This window comes from Sinohyriopsis cumingii, unplaced genomic scaffold (genome assembly GCF_028554795.1).
Source record: "Sinohyriopsis cumingii isolate HCF-2022 unplaced genomic scaffold, ASM2855479v2 utg000349l, whole genome shotgun sequence".
Classification (NCBI taxonomy): Eukaryota; Metazoa; Mollusca; class Bivalvia; order Unionida; family Unionidae; genus Sinohyriopsis; species Sinohyriopsis cumingii.
Genome location: NW_028315889.1, coordinates 2097241 through 2121101, shown reverse-complemented (window position 1 = coordinate 2121101; position 23861 = coordinate 2097241). Strand labels below are relative to the sequence as shown.

At 35.6% G+C, this 23861-nt stretch overlaps 1 protein-coding gene across 1 annotated transcript in view; it reads right to left on the bottom strand.

Annotated features, from left to right (window-relative positions):
* Positions 1-2640: 2640 nt before the first annotated feature.
* Positions 2641-23861, bottom strand: part of LOC149774322 (laminin subunit beta-1-like) — a 133895-nt gene continuing 112674 nt past the window's right edge. The window contains exons 25-31 of the mRNA XM_089945399.1: positions 21842-22024; positions 21114-21290; positions 19431-19606; positions 18759-18900; positions 17958-18134; positions 12547-12703; positions 2641-9428 (exon numbers count right to left, since the gene is read on the bottom strand). Of these exons, the coding sequence (XP_089801525.1) occupies positions 9286-9428; positions 12547-12703; positions 17958-18134; positions 18759-18900; positions 19431-19606; positions 21114-21290; positions 21842-22024 (1155 nt within the window). The 3' untranslated portion in view covers positions 2641-9285. The remainder of the gene's footprint in view (positions 9429-12546; positions 12704-17957; positions 18135-18758; positions 18901-19430; positions 19607-21113; positions 21291-21841; positions 22025-23861) is intronic.

The following is a 23861-nucleotide window of genomic DNA, read 5'->3' as shown; positions in this document are numbered from 1 at the left end:
GATTTCTTCAGTCTAAAGCTGGATACCAGATTAGGTTGAAAGCCAAAATTTCAAGGAAATATCTAGCAGAAATTTTTCTGATGGAGATGAACGGACTGCATGATGATTATAGGGCTCCACTGACTTTGTTGAGCAGGTGGCTTGGAAGATACACAATCCTTTGGTATTAAACCTATGCCACCAGTGTCAATAAAACAGGCTCTAATACTGAACATGTCCATTTAACTCTTTAACCTGAATGCCACCTTTATGTGTCATCATGAAGTACTACTTCTGAGTTCTGTAACACTGTCATTTCTGATACGCCAAATAGGGTGGTATTACCAAAATAGGGTGGTATTACCAAAATAGGGTGGTATTACCAAATAGGGTGGTATTACTAAAATGGGAAATGAGGCTGTATAATATCAAACATGTAGACTTTCTACTTGCTTAAAAACATTTTTGGCCCCAATTTTTTTTTCAGGGCCAAAAGGTACTGGTTTCAAAATCAGAGTTTGTGTACTTTCTGTCCTTAGACCCAATTCAGACCAGCCTGGAATGCACATGGACAGATGAACCTCTGCAAAAAGTGGGATAAGTTTCAGATTTGGAGTAAAATGGGGCCAGGACATGGAAACCCAATATGCAAAAGAAAAAGAAAAAAAGTACAATTTTTACCCTTCTACACATACATGATGGAAATAGCCAATCACCTAAGTATCCAGCTAAATGAATACCTCTTGGAAACAGATGCATTTTGAATCCATACAGAAGTAACCCCAAAAAATGCATTTGCTGTCCCCATTTTACAAAAAAAATGAAAAGAATTTATATGTGTGTACTGCAGCACCTTCTGTTTAAACTTAGATAAGATAGGTAGGTAGGTAAGTAGGTAGAGAGATGGACAGATTGACAGATCCAAGTTTTAAAGAATTGTGTAAAAAAATACTCAGAAACTTTAAAACATAGGGTCAAAAAATTATGTGAAAAAAAATACTTGAAGAGACTGCCCATTTTATTTTTTAGAATCATTTTTGTATTAAATATGATGTAAATTTACAAAAAGTGATAACGTTAAATATATTTATTATGAATGCATGAATACTTCTAGTAAAGGTACCGGAAACAATCTTGGGATTTCTAAAATCAAAAAAACTATGCTTGGGCTCTTTTCCATTTTTGAGAAACATGAAAGAAATATTGAGAAGACAGAAAGGATAACAGAAGGTTACCTGTTATTGTACATGTCATAAGAGGATATTCTTCAATGATCAGACTGGTTTCTACTGGTAACATTGGTACTACATATCCCATACAGGTGTAGTTATTTAGTTTATAACTACTGTATTATTAATAAAATGAATCATGTAATGGTCATACAAGGCTTGCTTCATACAAAGCACTTGGGAAAGACTCTGAACTTGCAGACTAAAAACTCCTCAATTGTAGTTTGGCAAACTATGAATGCTTCCTATAATGTCTTGTCAAATAAGTCCATTTAACTTATTTAAACAGTTAATTTTGGGTAGAATGGAATACATTACTGAAGCTTACAAGCATTGTGTAATATTCATTCAACTTTGTTATTCTTTATTTTGTACTTTTATTTGGCTTGTTTTAAAAAAGAATCTGGAATTGGCAGCAATATGATTAAAACAGATCTCAATATAACAAACATCTGAATGGCACCAATAAAAGTTAATATATGAATGCACTGAGGCAGCATACTTTTGTAGCCCACAAGATATAACATGACATTTTTAGTCTGAATTATCTTTGGAGAATATATGTTCTAAATGACATTTTTCACTTCATAAATATGAAAACTCTAACACAATTGGTAAATCAAAGGGTCAACAGAACATTACCTCCTACTGGTGGGCATGAGATTTACTGATTATAAGTAGATTTCAGTTTTAATCAGACTGGAAAAGGGAATAATATGGTATGCTGTGAAGCCATCTGTCACAACAAAGTTTACATTTACTAGAAAAATGATAATTTTTTTCAACTTCTTGTGACTATGAATTAAGTGGAAGATTTAAGATAAATTTAACTTGACAAAGTGATTGTAATTTAATTGTGAAGCGTATCCAACAGAATCATTGGGTACTGTTGTTCCAAATTGAAGCATTAATAATATTATTATTGTTAGGTCAACTGTATTCTTTAGGGTGTATTCAACCCTAATATTCTTTTATGAAGGTGACACCACACTGTGTCTAGAATATAGATCATGCTGGGGTCAGGTATTTGCTTTGAAACTGCAGTTATCAGTCTGTATATGGGCAAAATATCATCCATTCATGCTTGGTGGTTTTCTCCCTGTGCTTTGGTTACCACTACCTACAGTTATAAATTTTATTTTAATCATAAATATATCAATGAAATGTGCCTTTGATATTATTCAGTATGAGTGTTGGACTGTATGGCACAAGCACAGGTCTGATTTGTATTCTTGCTACTATAGCAACATACTCTTAAAACATATATTGACCATGTTGCATATTTACTCACTTGGTTGTTTGGTTAATCTGCAAAACAAACACCTTGGGACATTTGTATTTGTACTATTACAGAACAGTTCTGTAGCAAATGAATAATGTAAAATCAGTCAATTTAAAGGCATGTCATGCATGGGTAGGTAACAAAAGCAAATACATGTATATGCATTATTTATTCATAAAAATTCTTACAAGAGGAGTTAAAAATACTTGTGTCAATAATTACCGAGGTACAATGCACAAATATACAAAAATATAAGATTCGGTACAACTTGTTCACCGAGGTTGTATTACAGAGCTTAATGGTCTTCATGTATGTCTGCATTACTTTAGTAAAGGTGTGCTATTACTAATTTGGTTAGTATATTTATATCTACTTAAACATGAATGCTTTATTAAAGTTTTATGCACATTCTCATGCAATAACGCACCTTGCAAATTCTAACTTTAGGCTAATATGCATCAATTCTGAAGGAAAAAAGGGCAAAATGGTAAGGAACAAATAATATATTTCCAGCATTATTAAACAATGGCAAAAAACTGAGTTGAGAAATTTTACCTATTGAATTTAATCAATGATTGCCATTCAACATAAAATTCATGAATAATATTAAAACAGAAGAATTTCTGTAAAATTCATTTTTGTATTTAAAGTTTCTTCTGTCTTTCCTACAGGGTATTCGAAAAGGTACCATCTAGTCTTTTAAACGAACTAAAATTATTTCCACTAAAATGTATCACTAGTTCGAGTACAGCCATTCCAAGTCTTTGGCAACTGCAGGTATATGGTTTAAAATCAAAATTTAAAAATTATGCAACTTAAATTTTGCATTTATTGTGATAATTCACAAAAATCTCACGAAAGTGAAGTTGAATCTACTGTACATGATCAAGTGAAGAGTACCCAGACCAAACTGGCCTAAGATAAAACTTAATTAGACAAGGTTACAAAATTCTTCAAATCCACCCCCCCCCCCCATAAGACTGGTCACCGGAATTTTGAATACGTAATAAGTAACCAAGAGATGAGGACAAACAGGTAGAGCCTGTCAATAAACCACTTATCTGATTATAAGATTTCCCTTATTTTGATGTTAAATAAATTCAAGTCTTTCATATGTTGTAGATTTTGTTCATCAAAACCTGTAAGATTATGACAAAACTATATACTGGACTTATATTTCATGGTCACTAAACTTATGCCAATTGTTAACAACAGATTTCAAAACCTCAGGAATAGAGAGGAGGATCAAACATGATGTTCAAAGTATTATTTGTCAAGTTGACAATATAAAAACAAACTTCCTCTTGACCCTGATAACTGTTGCAGGCTGTTCCAGTAAAACATACATGGGAACCAGGGAATGCTCTTTTAATGTACGGTACTCGCTCATAAATGCAATGTAGAATTTTCTTCTAATTTTAATATAAACTCTGTGAAATCAAAGTACCCAAGCATATGCTTTAAAAAAACTGCCTTTCCTGGGTACCATGTATGTTTAAATGGAACAGCCCTGATAATATCCTACGATAATGATACATAAAATGCAAAAAAGAATAAAGGAATTGTGTAGAGGTCTCTAAAAAGACATGCATGTTTAAGAAATGGGCAAGTCAATTAAGTTAATTTTGCCCCCTCCCCCCCCCGTGAATATATGAAATAGCACAGCTTAAGTACAGAAGAAATTATTCTATGTGTAACAAAGGCTTTATAAAAACATGTAAATATGAATATCTAACGGGACAATATAAAAAATGGGTACAACTCAATTATGGATACATAAAAAACTATGGCACTAACCTACAGTGAGTTAAATACTTAACATGCATCAGGAATATATTTAATATTATAAATTCTACTGTGGAGGTTTGTCTAAAATCACAATCTCAAACATGTACAGTGAAACAATGCTATAACATGCTTCATTACAACACAAAATAGGATATAACAATTGTGGCCTGGTTCCTGCAATTTTGCAATGTTACCAATTTTTTGAACTACTGCAAAGTTTTGTGCCAAAATAAATGAGTATGATTTAATAATTTGGCAAGATGTGTCTTGAAGGAAAGAAGTATCTAGCTATTGCCTCTTTCTTTATATGAAGATAGATGTTAAATGTTTCGATTTGTGAATGTTCATTCGAGTCATGTCAAAAGTCAATCAGTGCACTCGGATCCCAGTTTATTTTTCATCTTATTATTATTCACCCATAAACAATAAAGCCATCAAGTCTTCTTATCCATGAACAATAAAGCCATCAAGTCTTCTTATCCATGAACAATTGAGCCATCAAGTCTTCTTATCCATGAACAATAAAGCCATCAAGTCTTCTTATCCATGAACAATAGAGCCATCAAGTCTTGTTATCCATGAACAATAGAGCCATCAAGTCTTGTTATCCATGAACAATAAAGCCATCAAGTCTTGTTATCCATGAACAATAAAGCCATCAAGTCTTGTTATCCATGAACAATAAAGCCATCAAGTCTTGTTATCCATGAACAATAAAGCCATCAAGTCTTGTTATCCATGAACAATAAAGCCATCAAGTCTTGTTATCCATGAACAATAAAGCCATCAAGTCTTGTTATTCATAAACAATAAAGCCATCAAGTCATGTTATTCATGAACAATAAAGCCATCAAGTCTTCTTATCCACGAACAATAGAGCCATCAAGTCTTCTTATCCATGAACAATAAAGCCATCAAGTCTTCTTTCTGTTTGTCATCAATGTGTTGTGTAAAACTGTCACTCAAATAATAGCCGACATGTTTGTTCATTCGAATGGCATAAACAATCAAGCACCAAACAAAGATTGTCATCTGAATTTGTAAATCAATGAATTTAAGTAGAAGGTACTACCTGAAGGAATGTTTCAACATTCCCACCAATCTAGTTGGGATGTGTAATGATCCCCTTGACTGCTTTCATAATCTTTGCAACTTATCCAAGAGAAAAATTCCGGTTGATATGTTGGTTCAGCTGTCTCATCGCTGTGAGGAATATATAACCTCTAGCAGCCACCAAAGATGCCATTCTGGCCATGTGACATAGGCACAGCTGGTTAGTAATAGGCGAACATATCACAAACCACCGGTTTGCAGACAGTGCAATAATCAGGTCAAATTATCTTATCTTCTAATGCAGATAGGATAATGATCAGTAAAAAAACCCATTCATTTTTGGTGGAATGGGCACAAATCGGAAGTGGCATCTATCTTTATCTGGAAGTCCAGGCATTATATTTTAGCAATTAATTAAAATAATTGCTAATCATCAAAGTCAGTCTCGTAGCAGCTGAAGGTTATTCAAATTAGTGAGTAAAGATTTTAAAAAAACATTACCCCACCCCCCAAAAAACAAAAGATGCCATCATTTGCATGTAGCTCAGTTGTATTGTCAGACACAGTCATTATACAATCAGGTGACCAGTGAATAATGCATCCTTTCCCTATACAAAATTACTCCATTGTTCATTAACAATTCTTTCTGCTGTAGTTGTTCCAATAAACAGGTGTCAAAGTGTCAACTAGTGGGTATTTACAATGGATAATGGTTTACACAAAAACAAAAAGCTTCTACTGTTCAAAAGAAGCTTGAAGCCCTGTACAGGATTAAGTCCCATGTAGATTGCAATTAGCTCAAGATATAGGTAGGTGTTAATAAGCCAGTCATTGGGGCAAACATGACTGTAGCAGGAAGCAGCTGAAAATCAATCAGTTTTTGGGATGTAAACACTTGTGTACAAACTGAGCCAATAATGTTCTTCATATTACCTTATGTAATTTTTTATTAATTTTTTTTGGGCAGACTTCAAACACATCTGTGAGAAAATACCTAAGGATTATACTTCCGAGTGTGCATTTTCTGTAGAATTATTATGGAGCCACTCTTATGGAATCCACGAGAACAATGCATTTCTCATATTTCTAATTTTTTACCCACTTCTACCTCACAGGTTTTTTTTGTGACTGACCTGGTTGGTACAATAATGTACATAGCACAATTATGTTTTGTGGACTTGGCCACCATGCTATAGTAGGGTTTCACTGTAATATTTCATGTGGCAAATTTTACTGAATAATGACTTTATATGAAAAAAGCTGGCTTAAACTTTTGTTTATACACAGTTAAATTGGTGTTTCTTATAAAGTCATCATTTCTGATATATCTGAAAAATTAAATAAAGAAAAAATGACTGCCATAATATTGCTCAGGAATTCCACATAACTGTATTTTATATAGTTACCAATGTAAAAAGCTAATTCTGAGGACGAAACCCATTTTCTTCATCCATAATAATGGCCTTACTAAAAGGGACATAAAGTAAAAAGAATATGACATTTAGGTTAAAACAGTGGCATACATCATAATAAATGGCATGACAAAAGTGAATAAGCAGGATACAAAAAGAATATTATTTTCAAGTTCATACAGCTTTATTCAGCCTGTTCACGGAATACAGTCTCTGTGTAATATTTTATGAATGGGCAAGGAACATCTGGACTTGTGTCTACACTGTAGAAAGTCAAATTGTGCGTTACAGTCCAACTTACACAGTCATCACCCTTTTTAAAGGTCGACAATACAAGTCCAGACATACTACATTGTTTTTAAACCAGGCAGAATCTCACAACTTCATGATTTGTCTCATCCACTGATTAAGAAAGTAATCTATGGATCACTAAGTTTGAAAGATATCCATTCAAATATGTATAAATTTAAAAATGTATGCCTAATGGATGAAAAACATCACACTAAACAAAATGTCTAAATTACAATTTAATTTTCTCATGGAGTCTTTTATCACAGACAAACTATGTGTAGAGTACATAAAAAAATATTAGGCAGATAAACTTGTTCACATTATCATTACAGCACCATCAACAACAGTTCCATGGAAGTGATCAATAAAAAATGTTCTACTGGCCATATTTGTTCTAACACTTACCCAACTTGAATAAATCTGCTTTAACTACATGTCATTTCCACACTCTAAATGAAGGTACTGTCTGACTATATTAAAACTTTATAAAGCATAATCTTTGATTTTCTTTTACTAAATGAAAATTTGCATATACTTTCCAACTATTCAATACATGTATTCTCCTACTGCAACAATGCAAACTGAAAACACAGCTTTCCCTCGTTATAACATGCTTCATTATAAAGTGATTCTAAACTAACACTATACCACTATAAACCCCATGACCAAAATTATACCAAATTGTAAGGTTGAAAGACCAAAATGTTGAAGCTTATTGTTATATTTTATTTCCTTTTTAAAAAACCATTATTTTGCCTATTTATAGTTTCAATCATACCAAAGATCGGTACATGATGCTATTCTCACTATATAGCAGTTTTGTATATACCATCATTCTTATAAGAATGCAGTTTGATATATAATGTGGTTGGTAGTTATGACCCCAACTACAGTGTTATAATGAGGGACAGTCATACATGCAAACAACTGTTTTGATCACTGCTTCAATGCTTTTGAATTGTACACACATGACACTTCTGTGAGAAATTAAAACACATCAAACTAAAAAGTTGGGGGAAATATAAATTGTGCACAGTAATCAGGCAAGTTAACAATAGCAAGCCATAGTGGACCGAGTTACAGACATGTTCACCAGTTTACTAACACAATGCAAAACTAGAACGGAGTTGTGATTGATATAAAGATGGGTTTGGAGAAACTGTACATTCTTCATGTGGAAATCTGGGACAAAAATAAAGATAGACTCCTGAAAATGTACAAAGTGTGATGTACAAGTACAAATGAACAAGAAATGAAACTAATGTATCTTTTAAAAATGACAAAATAATTAATTTTAACTGACAAAATTAATCCAACTATTAATACCATGCAAGTTTACACCTATAATCATCATTTATTTGGTGCAACCTGAGAGTGTTGTATGAGGGGAGTAGTGACTCAACATTGTTGTAAAATGAGCAGTCTCCCCACTCCATTTGGTTTTGGCCAAATATTTATTTTACATGGAAAACTGAAAATAAGCAATCAAGAACATGTGTTTCATACAAGTTTTCTTTTAAAATATAATGAATTCATGCCCATTACTTAAAAAAAGATCACTGTACAAAGAAAAAAAGGAAAAGGTCCAGAAAATCTGTAAGATTCTTATTTTTTCCTGATTTTTATTTTATTTGACAAAGCCTTAATTAGAAATGCAATTTATACACTGAAATAAAATCTATATTACATTCTTGTCCATTTCAAATGATACTATATCTGACATACAATGATCTGCAGTTTCTGTAAAAAATATTGTTAGTACAAAAGGTACTTTCACTGTAATAATCTGGGTGTCACCATTATTTGGTACACAATATGGGTGTCACTGTTATTTGGTACAGGTATATAGCATGAACTAATCCCTCCATAGAGTGTCTCAGATGCAACATAATCTTGGCACATAATTAATACACAACAGTATTCTATATACAGCACATTTATACAGATCCATTTTTACTGGAATTTTCTGTGCATGCAACTCCAACAAAAAGCTGAACATTGTAAATTTTGGTTCCATATAATTTTACTTCGATAAAAGTTTAAGGATGATCTTCACTTTGGTTTCTCTTGCTTCATGGTGAATAACACTATATCAAGTACTACATTAGTTCAGGGTTTAGAGTCAAAGCTGAATTTCATACTCAAAAGTTCTGAAAATACAAGGGCCATAATGCTAATAAAATGGTACTACTACTTTCATAAATTCAGAAGCTCTAATAACAAGTAAAGAACTGGGAGTGGGACACAGTCACTATTCTGTTTTGCATAATCTATAATCCTCTGCCTTTTGCTGTATCGCCTGTAGGTATATTGTCATATTGGCATTCAGTTCGTCTATCTTGCCAGCCAAAGTTTGAAGCTCCTTTTCATACATACTGAACTCTGTGTTCATACCTAAAAATAAGAGTAAAGCATGAACTTTCAAACATAATGAAAAGAGAGAAGCAAATGTAAATGGAATTGCATCTCAACTACAATGATACCAAACATGCCCACTTGACATGGTACTTTCAACACCATAGACAGAAATGACAAATGAATGGAATGTCTAATATTGCAATATCATGGCAAGAACAAAAAACCCGTCTGAAAAGGCAAAGTACTCTCACTGACCTAACTATCCAAATAGCAAAGAAATTTTTTTTTTGAAACAGGCCCTGGGCTGGTCACTTAAATAAACTCACAAGCCCTGACCAAAATTCCTAGAGTTCGGACAGTTCATATCTGTACTCTCAAGCCAGGAGAAAAACCTCCCGATTTTGGAGGTATTTCCACACCTACCTACCAATCTCATAATATCTCCCAATTTTTTGCAGAGAACTCCCAATTATTACATTATGTCTGTCAATTTTCATTTCTCAAAAAAGCCCAACACGCATATATATATATATATATATATATATATATATATATATTGTATGCAAATCATAGTTGCCATATTCTATCACTTGTGACGAAATAATATCACACTACAATGTGTTTTTTTCTTCAGTAAATAGAATGTTAAGATTAAACATTATTGACGTAAATTTGAGATTTGTTACACCCACTACAACAGTACTATTATATATAAAAATTAACAAAATAAATTGTCACCAATTAGTTTCAATTCCACGAATGATCACTATGAATGCTGAGTAATTTTCTCTGCAAACAAAATCCCATCTCCATTTCTGCCAAGAAACTCTGCCCCCAAAGAACTAATTCAAAGTAAATATTTTATTTAATAAACACTATGTGCCTTGAGAGTTAAACCTAAGGATATGAGGTGGGATAAAAAATGTGGGAAAAAACAGTACAGTAACTTGTGACTGCAGATTTGAACTGTTAAAATGAAGTCCTAGGCATTGTAAGTTACAAAAAATATGGCATTGTTTTTTTGCCAATCAATTGCTAGTGATTTTATACACAAACTGTAGCACATGGTTTCTTTGAAAGTATGTCCGAAGGGCAGTCCTTTTCACAAGATAAATGCAACGATAAGGATTTATTGTTGATTAGTCACACTGGCCTTATGCTTGTGTACTTCAGTTTAACCTTTAGCTATTATGCTGTTTAGCCACAGCTGACCAGAATATGAAAATGGGGGCTTGTCCTGGGGGAAAAGATTACTGAAAATTGTGTTTTCTTTGAAACATGACCGTGTCTGGGGGTTTGGGAGTACAAAATCATATTTTTAGCAAAGCTTCCATTTGATTAAAATCCAATCTCAATTTGACGTAGGACAGTGATAATCTGATTTAGATTGTGCTGTGTTAAGGCATGCATGTCAACATCTTTAAAGTATATTTACTCATTTCATCAGCGTGATCAAAGTTTCATCAGGCAAACTTTATGTTTTCGACAAGCCCAACAGGCACTTCACTTTGGAATACAGGACTAGCCTGAACTAAAATCAGAGGGACCTTGGGTGTCGGGCTATCAGATTTTTTAGCTCTGCTATCCAGATATCAGAAAATAATTTTTTTTCTCTGTCAAGAGAATTTGTAAACTAATGAAAATTATCAATTTTCCCAAAACAGTTTGTCCAGAAATTTATGTAATTATTGTCAGGTGTGTGTATTACTGTAACCAATAAATTCAATGTTTGTTGGATATGGTCTACAAAATCTAGGTTGCACTATATTCCTGCTAGCCAATAAAAAACATAATGTTCAGCATTTTCTTTTAAAAATAAAGAATTCTGGAATAAAGAGTTCTGGTTGTGTTTCTGGCGTTTAATTTTTGTTGGTAAAATATGCCAGTCTGTTTAATGTGATCATGTGTTGCCAATGGCGATAAGTGTGAACTGGCCCAAAATAATAACTACTGTATTTTTTAATTTCTCTACAGACTTGGTAAGTTCACAAACCATGGAAGATATCATGCTGCTGAAACTGTCTGAGAGAAATACTAACTAAACAAATTCAATGAAACCAAACAAGTCTCAATTGTTGCTAGAAATTTAATATGAATGTGACCCAGCTCATAACTTGTATATGCAAACTGCTGACTGAAGCTATTTTTAATAGTGACATTATTCTGTAACATAAAGGTTGTCTTTGGCAATAGAATCTATCACCAAAATGATGGTCAAGCCATTCATATCATCCTGTTTTAGATAATATGACATAATTCATATTTTCCTTTGAAAGAACATGAATTGGTCTCAACAGTACAGCTTAAAATATGGTGATGATTTTCCTAAGTATGTAAAAAGATCAATGGCTTGTTGCTATCTCTCAATTTGACATAATTCTTGGAATTTTTTTTCCATTGCACATGATGATGGCAATCATATCTCCTGCCATGAAAGGGACTCAAATTGGCACATGATGTCCAATAAATGTAATTGTGTCCCTTCCTGTTTTTATTCGCAAGAATCTGAATATTGTTTTATTCTTCTGTGCTGATTATTAACACTTTTTTACGAGGCTTATTTTCCCTTTCATCTTCAACATGCATAGCTTGCTGGAGGCCATAATTTAAAAATTCTATAATCAACAGTTTGATCATGCAGATGCTTCACATGAAAAAATATGTGCAGTTTGAAGCATCTGAGGTACTGCTGTAAAGTCAGTCTGCTTCCCTGACTTGACTAATTCTAATATGAAACCCAGATCCTAATCAAACACGGATGAACCAATTATCAAGATTTTTCTTCAACAATCAGTTTTCCATAGTATTTGCTTTTAGTCCTTAAGTCCATATTTTTCTGGGTCAGTTTTGTAAGACTTACGGCAAAATCGTAAGGGTTGGCAGGTCTGCTTAAGGTCACAGATGATACCATCAATATGATATAAGATGCACATTAAACTTTACTAAGTCTTCTTGATATTCAGCTCCATGCCTAAACTTTCCGTTTTAGAAATAATAGAGGGGGAAATAAGTTTGCAATATACACGACAAACAGACATGAGACCTGAGTAGCATTAGATGCCACCTCCCTACAAAATAAGGGGAACTAAAACCAAATAATACAAATGTCACGATATTCTAAGCTAATATGAGTACTCAAAGACTGAGAACTTACCACGCAGTCTGTTAAGTTGTGTAGTAGTCTCTGTGGCCAGGTTATCAGCTCGCCTCTTGAGAGCATCAACTCTAGCTTTTGCATCAACTGTGGAGTTGTATCGGTCATTTAGCTTATTCAGTGCATCAGGATATTTTCTCTCCAGGTCAGCAGCATCCTGCAAAGAATAAGAATATACACATATTATGTGCTATTTCAAAATAGCTCTGCACCTGTAAATCCTTGTCTGTCATTGCTGCATTATCCAAGGTTTACAGAATGTTAAAGAAGTTTTCATACTGATGCTGTAGTAAACACAAGATGAACTTGTACTGGCAATACATTTATTTTTATCAAAAAGCATAATTCCACTTCGAAAACAATTAGTACAAAACTTCAATTTGTCTATTTTCCAATATAATCACTACTACAACAATTAGTCCATACTGCAAAATTAATAGGGTGAATGAAGAGTTTCAATGAATTCTGGAAAGAAAATGGCACCCAGTTCTGAGAGTAATTTCAGACTACAGGGGCTTGTCCCTGAGGTGGCAAAATCAAGTTCATGTTATAATGTCACCTCCCACTGCAAACACACACACACACACACACACACTCTCCAGTTGAAGCAGGACAGTCTTCATGGACAAATAGAACAGCTGGTCATTGTTAGGAAAACATACCACAAATTTCTCAAAATTAAACCTCACAGAAACAATGCTGCCACTAACATCTGCATGTGCATAAGCAAGGAGAACAAAAATGTATTTACACATGCAGAAACGCTGTCCACCTATTGTTTTTTGCAAATTCAATGTCCTGTTGACACAGGTTATCTATATTTTGAAGCAAACATGATATCTCACAGATCTAAGCAGATCTGTATGTGTGCTGGAAAGAAAGTAGGACTGCATCTAAAATGAAAACCACTTATTAACAACAGATCATGGGTGTTTTCCAGCACATCACAAGTTGCTGATTAGTCTGCCAACTCTCTTTGATGGTAAACAGAAAAATGACTGATACCCTACTGTCTAGAAAGAATTTCCTGGAATATTTTTTTAACTGCTAAATGTTAAAACCATCTCTGAAATTCCAGAGAAATAACCAGATCTTGAAATTGGCTACTGTGGCCTCCATATTGGCTACCAGATTGGTACAATTTTCATTTAGGACCCCATTTACAAGTTTCCATTTAGAAGGAATAGCAATAGCAAGATTTTCAAGATGGATGTTATCGTGGCCGTATTGGATGTCAGCTTGGCTCCATTTTCATTTAAGATCTACTTTAATATCTGCCTACTCCCCTGGCAGTTTGTACCCCCCCTCCCTCCAACTTATGGTTTTGAAAATGGAAAGGCTTGATCATATGTAAAATGCAATTGCTGCCAAGGGGTCCATAACACTATCAAGTTTGCATTTCAAATGAGAATTTCTTTTTTTTTAAAACAGCATCCATATTTGTGTTGGTGAGACTGTTTTTCAGACAATAGGAGTGATGTATACCACAGCCTTTGATAAGCTCCAAATAATAAATAACTGTCTACAACGTTGGGAGTTACATCCCTTTTAAACCCATGTACATAAGAGTTAAACTGCTCTCTGTTTTTATTTTCTTCAGTATATTGGAAATAATAAATATTGGATGAAGGCAACACAGGTTTTACCTTCTATGTATGTTTAGTCCTAGGACCCTGAACCCTTCATTAAAAATAGACTTTTCCAGGAACCGGAAAAGGAGAGTGAGCAGGCTCATTGCACTGAAAACTTTTGCTTTGTTTAAAAACATGCAAACAAGATGACAGTGTTAGGATTGTGTAATTAATGAAGCTACTGACAGGCTTTCCCCACATACCCACGCTTGTGTAATTCACTCAATGTGTTTAGCATGAAGATGGATTAGGTTCATATGGTCTCAAGTTGTTGGGTCATATGGACAAATGGAGGGATCTTGCTATTTCCATTAAACTCGTTTTTTTTATATGAACATGTTGTTCTTGATGTTGTTGATCTAGGGTTTAACGCCATTTTTCAGCACAAGATAGGCTATACATGGCGGCCAGTATAACTGGTGGAGGAAGAACCCTGGAAAATCCAGGGAAGAACCACCGACCCACGAGAAGCTACTGGCAGGCTTTCCCACGTAACCATGCTAGTCGAGCCTTGGACTTGAACCCAGGCAGACAGAGGTGAGATGGCCGTTATCTGGAACGGTGAGCGCTTTAGACCACTCAGTCACTCGAGGCCCCTTTTATGAACATGACGACTGTGCTTAAATCTATAATTGGGCACAATTTCCTGTAGGCTTTCTTGACCAAGAACAGCCTGGAAAAGAAGTCTAGGTATGCTGATTTTCAAATGATCTCTTTTCTCCTTTTGTCTAGTAATGTCTTTATCTCCTTCTGTAATATGCTGGCCGTCATAGGGATGGTTGGAGACTCTGTCATGAAAGGAACCGAGGAGAGGGGATGAAGCTGGCTGATAGAAATGAGGAGCCCTTCCAAAGCCAATTGTATCAACCACTTGGGATGGAATATATTTTTCCATGAGATGTGGAACAGAAGGAGCCTGGCACCCATCTGAATTGAAGACTGCAAGGGGATTGTACGGGACACAAGTCATTGTTAGGAATTAAGAGGCCCAGTGGAGAAAATAACCTATTTTTTCTCTCCACTCCCTACCCGTCTGCGATAAGTAGGGTAAGCAATCTCCTATCGCTTTGTCTGCCTCTGTAATTTTGCTACGTCTGAATATAGCCTCTATTATATCTCTGACGCTTTGTCCTGCAGCTCATGATGAGGGCTAACTGAGAATGGATTTTGTACTGAGAACTGTAGAGGCAACTAGTGTGCTGCCTATTTTTCTGATTTCATTGATATGTCCCTCAAACATCATTGGGGATCCAAAAGGAGCGTACAGTTGTTAGATGGCATGGTTTGAGTGATGCAGAGTACAATAGAGTATCCCTTCATAGTAGATCTAGATTGGAGGTTGCTGTAAGGGTGCTAGTCTTAGCATGATGTGCCCTCCTATTAATGACTGGAGATATTACTTATCACATTCCAGCATAATTGTTCTTGGCCTTTTCTACCAAGTGGAACACTGCCAAAGAAACCAATTCCAAAAGAGAGGAAACTGAATGCACATTTTGTACAAGTTCTGAAGTGGTGTTAAAAACTTGTGTGTCTTCTTTGTTATACAAAAGGGATGACTCTGACAGCAGTAAAAGCTTTGTCACGGCTAGGCACATCTGCATGATAGGTGTTGCTGTGCGACCTATGGAGAGAAGATGGCTGAAAGTAGACTTGCCCCCACCGAAAGGCGTTTATTACCTGGTTCACTGAATTTTTCTGACAAGAGACTGCCTACTTCTATAATCTTCAAAAACTGGGGTAAAACTCTGAAGGAAAGATCCTTATTAACAGAAGCCTTGACTTTGTATGCTGTGTTTGTAACCCACGGTGAGGGACATTCCTACAGGGCAGGATGAGAAAAATGTTTTATATGACAGCTTTTAAACTGATTTCAATTGTATCTATTGTAGGACTGGAATTACCTGGAGACAGTCATATTGAAGGTCCTCTTCCTCCAATTTATATGTCCAGAAATATATCCTACCTATGGCAATGATGCCATCTTATCAGCATGCCTTGATGAAAATCTTGCACACTGGGAGGCTACGCAAGGTGGTACTGGGACATCCCAGACTGATTGAATGCTAATATAATGGTCTGGCATGTCTGGCTGGTACAGCACGAACGGCTTGACTAGTTAGACTGCCACACTTGTACTCAGTGAACCAGCATGATGGGTGCAGCTGTGTTGGTTGTACATCTAGCTTGGTCGCCTATATCATGTCTGGGCAGGGAGCCGGACCTATACCTAGTGTTGTCTAGATCTGTATTACTTAACTTTGTTACATTCGCCTGTTGACATTTTTGCTAACAAAGCTTTCTATTTTCACCCACTATTCCAGTTCTCCATTGGTGTCCATCTGCAAATGTCCTCCATACGATGCAGTTTAACAGGTGGAGGGGGAGGCATTCCCACATCCCCAGCTAAACTTGACGAGTCAGAGTGAGGGTGTAAACTTAAAATGTCTTGTTCACTGCATTTAGATCAAGCCCTCTTTTTCTAGCCTCTGAGCTGTTTTTGAAGAGCATTGGACCATATGTCTTCTGTCTACAATTACTATACCTTACAGGTTTTGGGTGATAAGCATTTAGTGCAGGCAAAGCAGGATTCATGATGAACTTCTGCCAACTGAAATCGCCTGCATTTTTAAACATAGCCATCTGACAATATAAAGAACAAAACATCCAGGTGTAAATACAATATGAAATAACAGCTATTGACTGCCAAAATATGAACATGTGTTTCCATTAGAGGTCCTAAATCAAGAGTTGTCTGCAAATGGAAAATGATAACAGTTACCAACTGAATCTAATGAGGTCAAAATGATAGTTGCTGTTGTTGTTCTAGGGTTTAACGCCATTTTTCAGCAGAATATAGGCTATACATGGCGGCCAGTATAACTGGTGGAGGAAGAACCACCGACCCACGAGAAGCTACTGGCAGGCTTTCCCCACATACCCACGCTAGCCAAGCCTTGGACTTGAACCCACGCAGACAGAGGTGAGATGGCAGTGATCCGGAACGGTGAGCGCTTTAAACCATTCGGGCACTCAGGGCCCCAGGTCAAAATGAAACAGTAATTAAATATGCACTGATAATATTATAAACATACACTAATAATATTATAAACATATTATAAATATATCAGAGAGATAATATATGCAAACCTATGAACCAGAACAGCGTACTTGCATTACTACATAGCTATAAATATGCATTATCATTGCATATTTCATTATGAAGCAATAATACAAATTCACATAAAATATCTGACATACCATCAAAATGCACAAAAATGTAGTATACATACATGCATAATGTGTACATAGCAAGATTGTTTACTTAAAATACCACCAAACAAGACTTGGATTGCTAACAGACAAAAATATAAATCCAAAGATTCTCTGAAGCCTGTTGATAGTTTGCAGTGAAAGTAAAATCTGATAATATCTAGGATACAAAGTGCCACCTAGCGGGTAAGGGAAGGTAACATTTAAGAGCTACTTTACTTCATCTATACACATTACTGAAGGAGAGAACTTTCAAGTCTATGGGATGGCTGGGTTCCACAGGTGCAGAAGCATCTCTTATGTTTGAATATTAATATGACTTAGTAATGTATCTGATATAGAAACAATATGGCTGCTCCCAAGGTTCATTTAGAATTGTGTTTAGTGTGCCCAGTAAGCACCCTTTCTTACTGTCACCTCCCAACCCATGATACAGATACAACTATCTAACAGACAATGAACTGCCTGACTTAATTTGTTTGCTTACAATATGCTCTCTTGACTTACCTGCTCTGCTTTGGCCGCCTTTGTTGCTGCTTCATTAGCTAGTTTCTCTGCATCTTCCACCTTCAGACGATTGGCTGTGATCTTACTTTTCAGTTTACTCAAGTCATCATTCAACCCCCTCACAGTGCCAGATGTCTGGGTGGACTTCTCCTCTGCAGCCACAGTTTCTGACTCAATCTTATCAGATAGAATGTCAACAAGTTAGATTCTTCCCAAGACAAAAGCAATAATAATAATAATAACAATAATAATGTGTAAATTACTTGCTCTTTGCGTGTGTGTGTGAGATTTGGATTTGTAACTTTTAAATTTAGTCAAAGAGTTTAAAATGATACTTAGAGCCATTATTTTGGAATGTGTCGTGTAATAAAACAAAAATGATAAAGTCTATATTCTACTAATGTTATGTATTTATGATTCAGATAAGTTTATGACTGTAGTTTCATCCAGTTACAGCAATAGGTATCTTGTATGTCATATACAGAATAGATGTACTGACTTTTATTTCTTCATGCACCACCATCCACATCACAACCATACACCTTATGAAGAAAATGAGGCTGTTCCATCAATTAAAAAAAGCATTCTTAACATTGCACTCATCACTGACAATTTTGTTTTTTTTGGCAATGATTAAACAAGGTATGGTTTGAAATTTGTAATGTCTGAAGGGTGTAAATAATCCTCAGCTAGACTGTAATTAAGGTAAATACTTCTCAAGACCGGAGGTGGGGTATGATTTATAATTAACCAGAGGCAGACTATAGTTTCTTACAACAACAGCTGAAACAGTTTACTTACCATTGTGAAGTCATTTTCAGCAAACTGTATGTCCTGTTTAGCCTGATCAATGGCTTTCCTGGCCTCATCCTGTGCTTCCCGTGACCCATTCAGGGCATTTAGGACACTCTGGGCAATTTCCAATATGGAGGCTGCTGCCAGTCTGAAATGAACACAGATACACAAGATAATTTTATTATAACTGCCTAACATCATCCACTTTGCAAGTAAAGTGGCAATTTATACGAATGAATGAAAAAAAGAAATTAAAAGATTCTTGACGCAACTAAAACACATGGATTAGGCATTGAAAGCGACTGGTTTTGTCAGAACCTGGCGTTCCCCATGTTCCAATGTATTTACTTCTGATAATTAAGCAACCTGATTAAATACAGCTTTCTTGTCTGCTCAAGCAATATTCCTCATGTAAAGAACTTGGAAAATTAATGCTAATAAACAAGAGTAACATCAGTGGGATGTGGGGAATTACGATGTGAAGCATTATTAGCCTTCTTTAGAAAGAGTGCTTCTGTCACTGCATGGAAAATTCACATTTATTCTTCCTCATTAGCCACACATATTTGCATGAATATTTTTCATTTGCAAGTTAAAAATTCTCGAGGAATCAGGGTTTATTCCTCATTAAAGAAAACTAGGAAATAGTGCTTATGCAACAAAGGTATAAAGACATACGAAGCATTATCAGCTCTCTCCTTGAGTCGCTGTGCAAGAGCCAGGTCATCACGGGTGTCCTCCAAGATGCTGTCAATATTTTGTAGGCCCTGGATTGTTTCGTTGATTTGATTGGCCAGGTCCATAATTTGATCTGGGGTAAGTGAAATGCTCATCCTCAACACCTCTTCTGCGATCTGAAAGGGCATGCAAATAGGTGAACAAAACTGCACAAATTGTTTTATTAATGATTCACAACTTATTCAGACATTAATTGAAATAAAAACAAAAAACAAAATGCCTACAACATCACTTTGGCTATTCCACAAGCATAAAATTGTAAAACTTTACAAGATAACTAAACTCGTACAAATTTTACTATGGGTTTTCCACTAAAATATACATAGGACTTGGGTTTAGGTAGCCGCCTCAAGATGCATTAGGGTCTTTCTGGATCAACCCACAGAATTTACTTCAGGTGAAAGTCACACTGCAACATTAATTTTTATTTTTTATTTTCTTCTCATGGCAGGATTCATACTTAATTCTGAATGATAAATTCAAAGTCTCTTCCCAAACTTTCAAAGACACAAACATAGATTTCCAAGACCTATTTTCACCAACATTTGTATACAAGTTATTTTATTTGAGAAAACAATGAATGCAAAATACTACAATATTGTTTAATGATGAAATGAAACTGAACAGGTCATCAAAAGAAAGAAACCAGGAAAACTCAACTACATCTGAATCTAACAACCTTGGACAATTTTATCTGTAAGTAAAGAAAGAAATTAAAATGTTTGGGTTTATTTCATTTTTCAAAGACTTTCCAAGACTTCCATGTAATCTGCTCAGATTTTCCCAAACTTTAACGGCCTTAAAAATGCTACCTCATTTTTCCCAAACTGTTAAAGACCTTCAAAGACTGTATGAACCCTGCAGGGTCACAACCTTCTAACTGTACATGTCAGACATTGGACACCAAGCGTCCTTAAATATACCATGTACAGGTAACACTTGCTATACACTAATTTGATTTATGCATTTTCATTTTAATGCCATTTAAAATGAAGAAATAACATTCAATTTGTGCCACAGTGTTTGTTTTTATGCCACTACTGGTGCCATATGCTGTGATTCATGTCATGTACGTACCTGTGCATGCATCTCAGCACTCAACAAAAGAGCAAAATTACTTTTGATTAATGCCAATTTTGACAATGCCTAAATTCAGGAAAACATCTATAGTGAAAATCATGTTACCTGTAATAGTTTGGTCATCATACAAATGTTTTCCCATTTCTGTATTCCTGGCTCTAGTAGACTAACTCCAGCTGGGTCAATATGTTTATGACGGCCATAGTATAAGAGTGCGGGGCAATTTACCCAATTACTCAAACAGTATATAGCCAATAATGAGAAGTCTTCTGGTGAAAACCCCATATCAGAATCAAAACAAATTGATCTGAAGTAAGCAATTCCCATTAGGTGCAATTTTCAGTTTTCTCCCCAGATGGAGATCTGCATAATTTATGTATTGATACATTCTAGGAAGGCAGAGAATAACATATTTTTTACTGCAAATGAAGAGGACTTTTATTAATGGATGGGACAATTCATCTTCTATTTTGTAAACAAAAGTGTGGTAATTGAAAATCCAACATTTTTTCAAACAGAGGTACTATATTTCATAAAGCTTACCTGTTCAATTTGTTCTGGTTTAGCTCCTTGGTCTCTCAAGTAGTCAGAAGTTCGGTTCAGAAGATTCTCTAGATTTGTGCGGGTGCTCTCAGAGATATTTCTGGCTTTCATTGCTTCATCATATGCCATCAGGCTGTCAATTTTAGCCTCATTAGCAGCCAAGTGTGCAGCAGACACCTGTAAAGCATTACCCATGTATTCAAAGGTCTAGAGATAACATTAAAAATGCAACCAAAAATCAACAATAAATCCAAATACATAAAAGCCAGCATAGGTTTCTTTTCATACTGTACTATTTATTCATCAATCTTACCAGACTACGTGACATTTTACAAGTGGATATTTGACGTTATACAGTCATCCTGGAAGATAAACAAAAAAATCACTATATATAGAGAGCTTTGTAGCTTCAGTCATTTCAAACACTAAGGACCTACATCAAAAACTTTAGTCAGCAAGTGATAAAAAGGCCAATAACAGAGTCCTATAATGTCTACACCAATTAAAAAGACTGTAATATCCACCTTACTGCAAGATGACAACTGAAAGGATAAAAATTCATGGATATATGCCAGGATATAAACTGCTGAACTTTCAAAAAGTACTGATTTGTTTTCAACTAATTTAAAAATGAAAAAATATGGATGTAGACAGGACAAGATGGCTGATAACACTGATAGAAAAGTAGGAGACATATTCTGGCAGACAGAAATGTATGCAGGTCTTACATTTTTGTGTAGAAGATTTGCATTCTGTTCTTTGACTTTAAGCAGTTCCTCAGCTTTCATGGCCAGATCCAGAGCATTAGTAGCCTTTGTCACAGCACCATTCTCACAGCTACGACCTCCACACTTACCACAGCCACCTCCACCACAAACATCATCACAAGGATTTCCATTTCCATCACACACCTGAAGCAGAATCCAAGACAGTTGTTGAAATATAAACCAAAATCTCAAGATCTTTAGTAATGTATGGTCTCTATGTGCAAACCAGTCACCTCAAACATCCCAAAAGTCATGGCAATGGATGTAAGACTCCACCTCAAACATCCCAAAAATCATGGCAATGGATGTAAGACTGCAGTTCAAACATCCCAAAAGTCATGGCCATGGATGTAAGACTCCACCTCAAACATCCCAAAAGACATGGCAATGGATGTAAGACTGCAGTTCAAACATCCCAAAAGACATGGCCATGGATGTAAGACTGCAGTTCAAACATCCCGAAAGACATGGCCATGGATGTAAGACTGCAGTTCAAACATCCCAAAAGACATGGCCATGGATGTAAGACCGCAGTTCAAACATCCCAAAAAGACATGGCCATGGATGTAAGACTCCACCTCAAACATCCCAAAAGACATGGCCATGGATGTAAGACTGCAGTTCAAAATCCCAAACGACATGGCCATGGATGTAAGACTGCAGTTCAAACATCCCAAACGACATGGCCATGGATGTAAGACTGCAGTTCAAACATCCCAAAAGACATGGCCATGGATGGAAGACTGCAGTTCAAACATCCCAAAAGACATGGCAATGGATGTAAGACTGCAGTTCAAACATCCCAAACGACATGGCCATGGATGTAAGACTGCAGTTCAAACATCCCAAAAGACATGGCCATGGATGTAAGACTGCAGTTCAAACATCCCAAAAGACATGGCCATGGATGGAAGACTGCAGTTCAAACATCCCAAAAGACATGGCCATGGATGTAAGACTGCAGTTCAAACATCCCAAAAGACATGGCCATGGATGTAAGACCACAGTTCAAACATCCCAAAAAGACATGGCCATGGATGTAAGACTCCACCTCAAACATCCCAAAAGACATGGCCATGGATGTAAGACTGCAGTTCAAACATCCCAAACGACATGGCCATGGATGTAAGACTGCAGTTCAAACATCCCAAAAGACATGGCCATGGATGGAAGACTGCAGTTCAAACATCCCAAAAGACATGGCCATGGATGGAAGATTGCAGTTCAAACATCCCTAAAGACATGACAATGGATGTAAGGCCCAAACAAAAGACCTGATTTCACTTAAGTGGGTAACTGACATATGTCAGATTGTGAATGCAAATTCACTTATGTACTGAAACTGTGGAGGGGAAAGGAAAGGTTGAAGGATTTGTCTGCTACATTGTCTTTACATGTTGGTGTTGTGTATATTTAATTATACAACATACATAGGATCATTCATAATCAGTTGTAGGAACTAGCAGTGAAAAGAATGGGTACAAAAGGTTTTAAAATATTCAACCAAAAGTAATCTGAAACATTTAGTGTCAAATGTTTTTTGTTTTGTTTTTTAAATTAATTTATTTGGCTACAGATAAAGCGATACTAAGTATCTTTCCTAAGGACATTCCAAGGAAGCCAAAACTGGTCTTTGCAGTTACCAAACGCACAACCCTTGGATCACTGAGTTTACATTGCAATGCAAAGAAAACTACAAATTAATGAAACAGATACCCATCATGCATTTTACTGATACAGTATCAGAAGTCTGAAACCCGAGTCCATCAAAGGGACCAATAATCGACTACACAAAAATAATTTCAGGAAGTCAAAATGAGACCATTTCTTCCTTTTAACTACTGTGTTGAAATCATCTCTGAAATTCTTCAGCAATAACAAGATTTTCAAATTAGCTGCTGTGGTGGACGTCTTGGATAACAGATTGGCACCATTTTAATTTAGGTCCAAGTAGATGTTATAAGTCTTTACGTAAAAACCC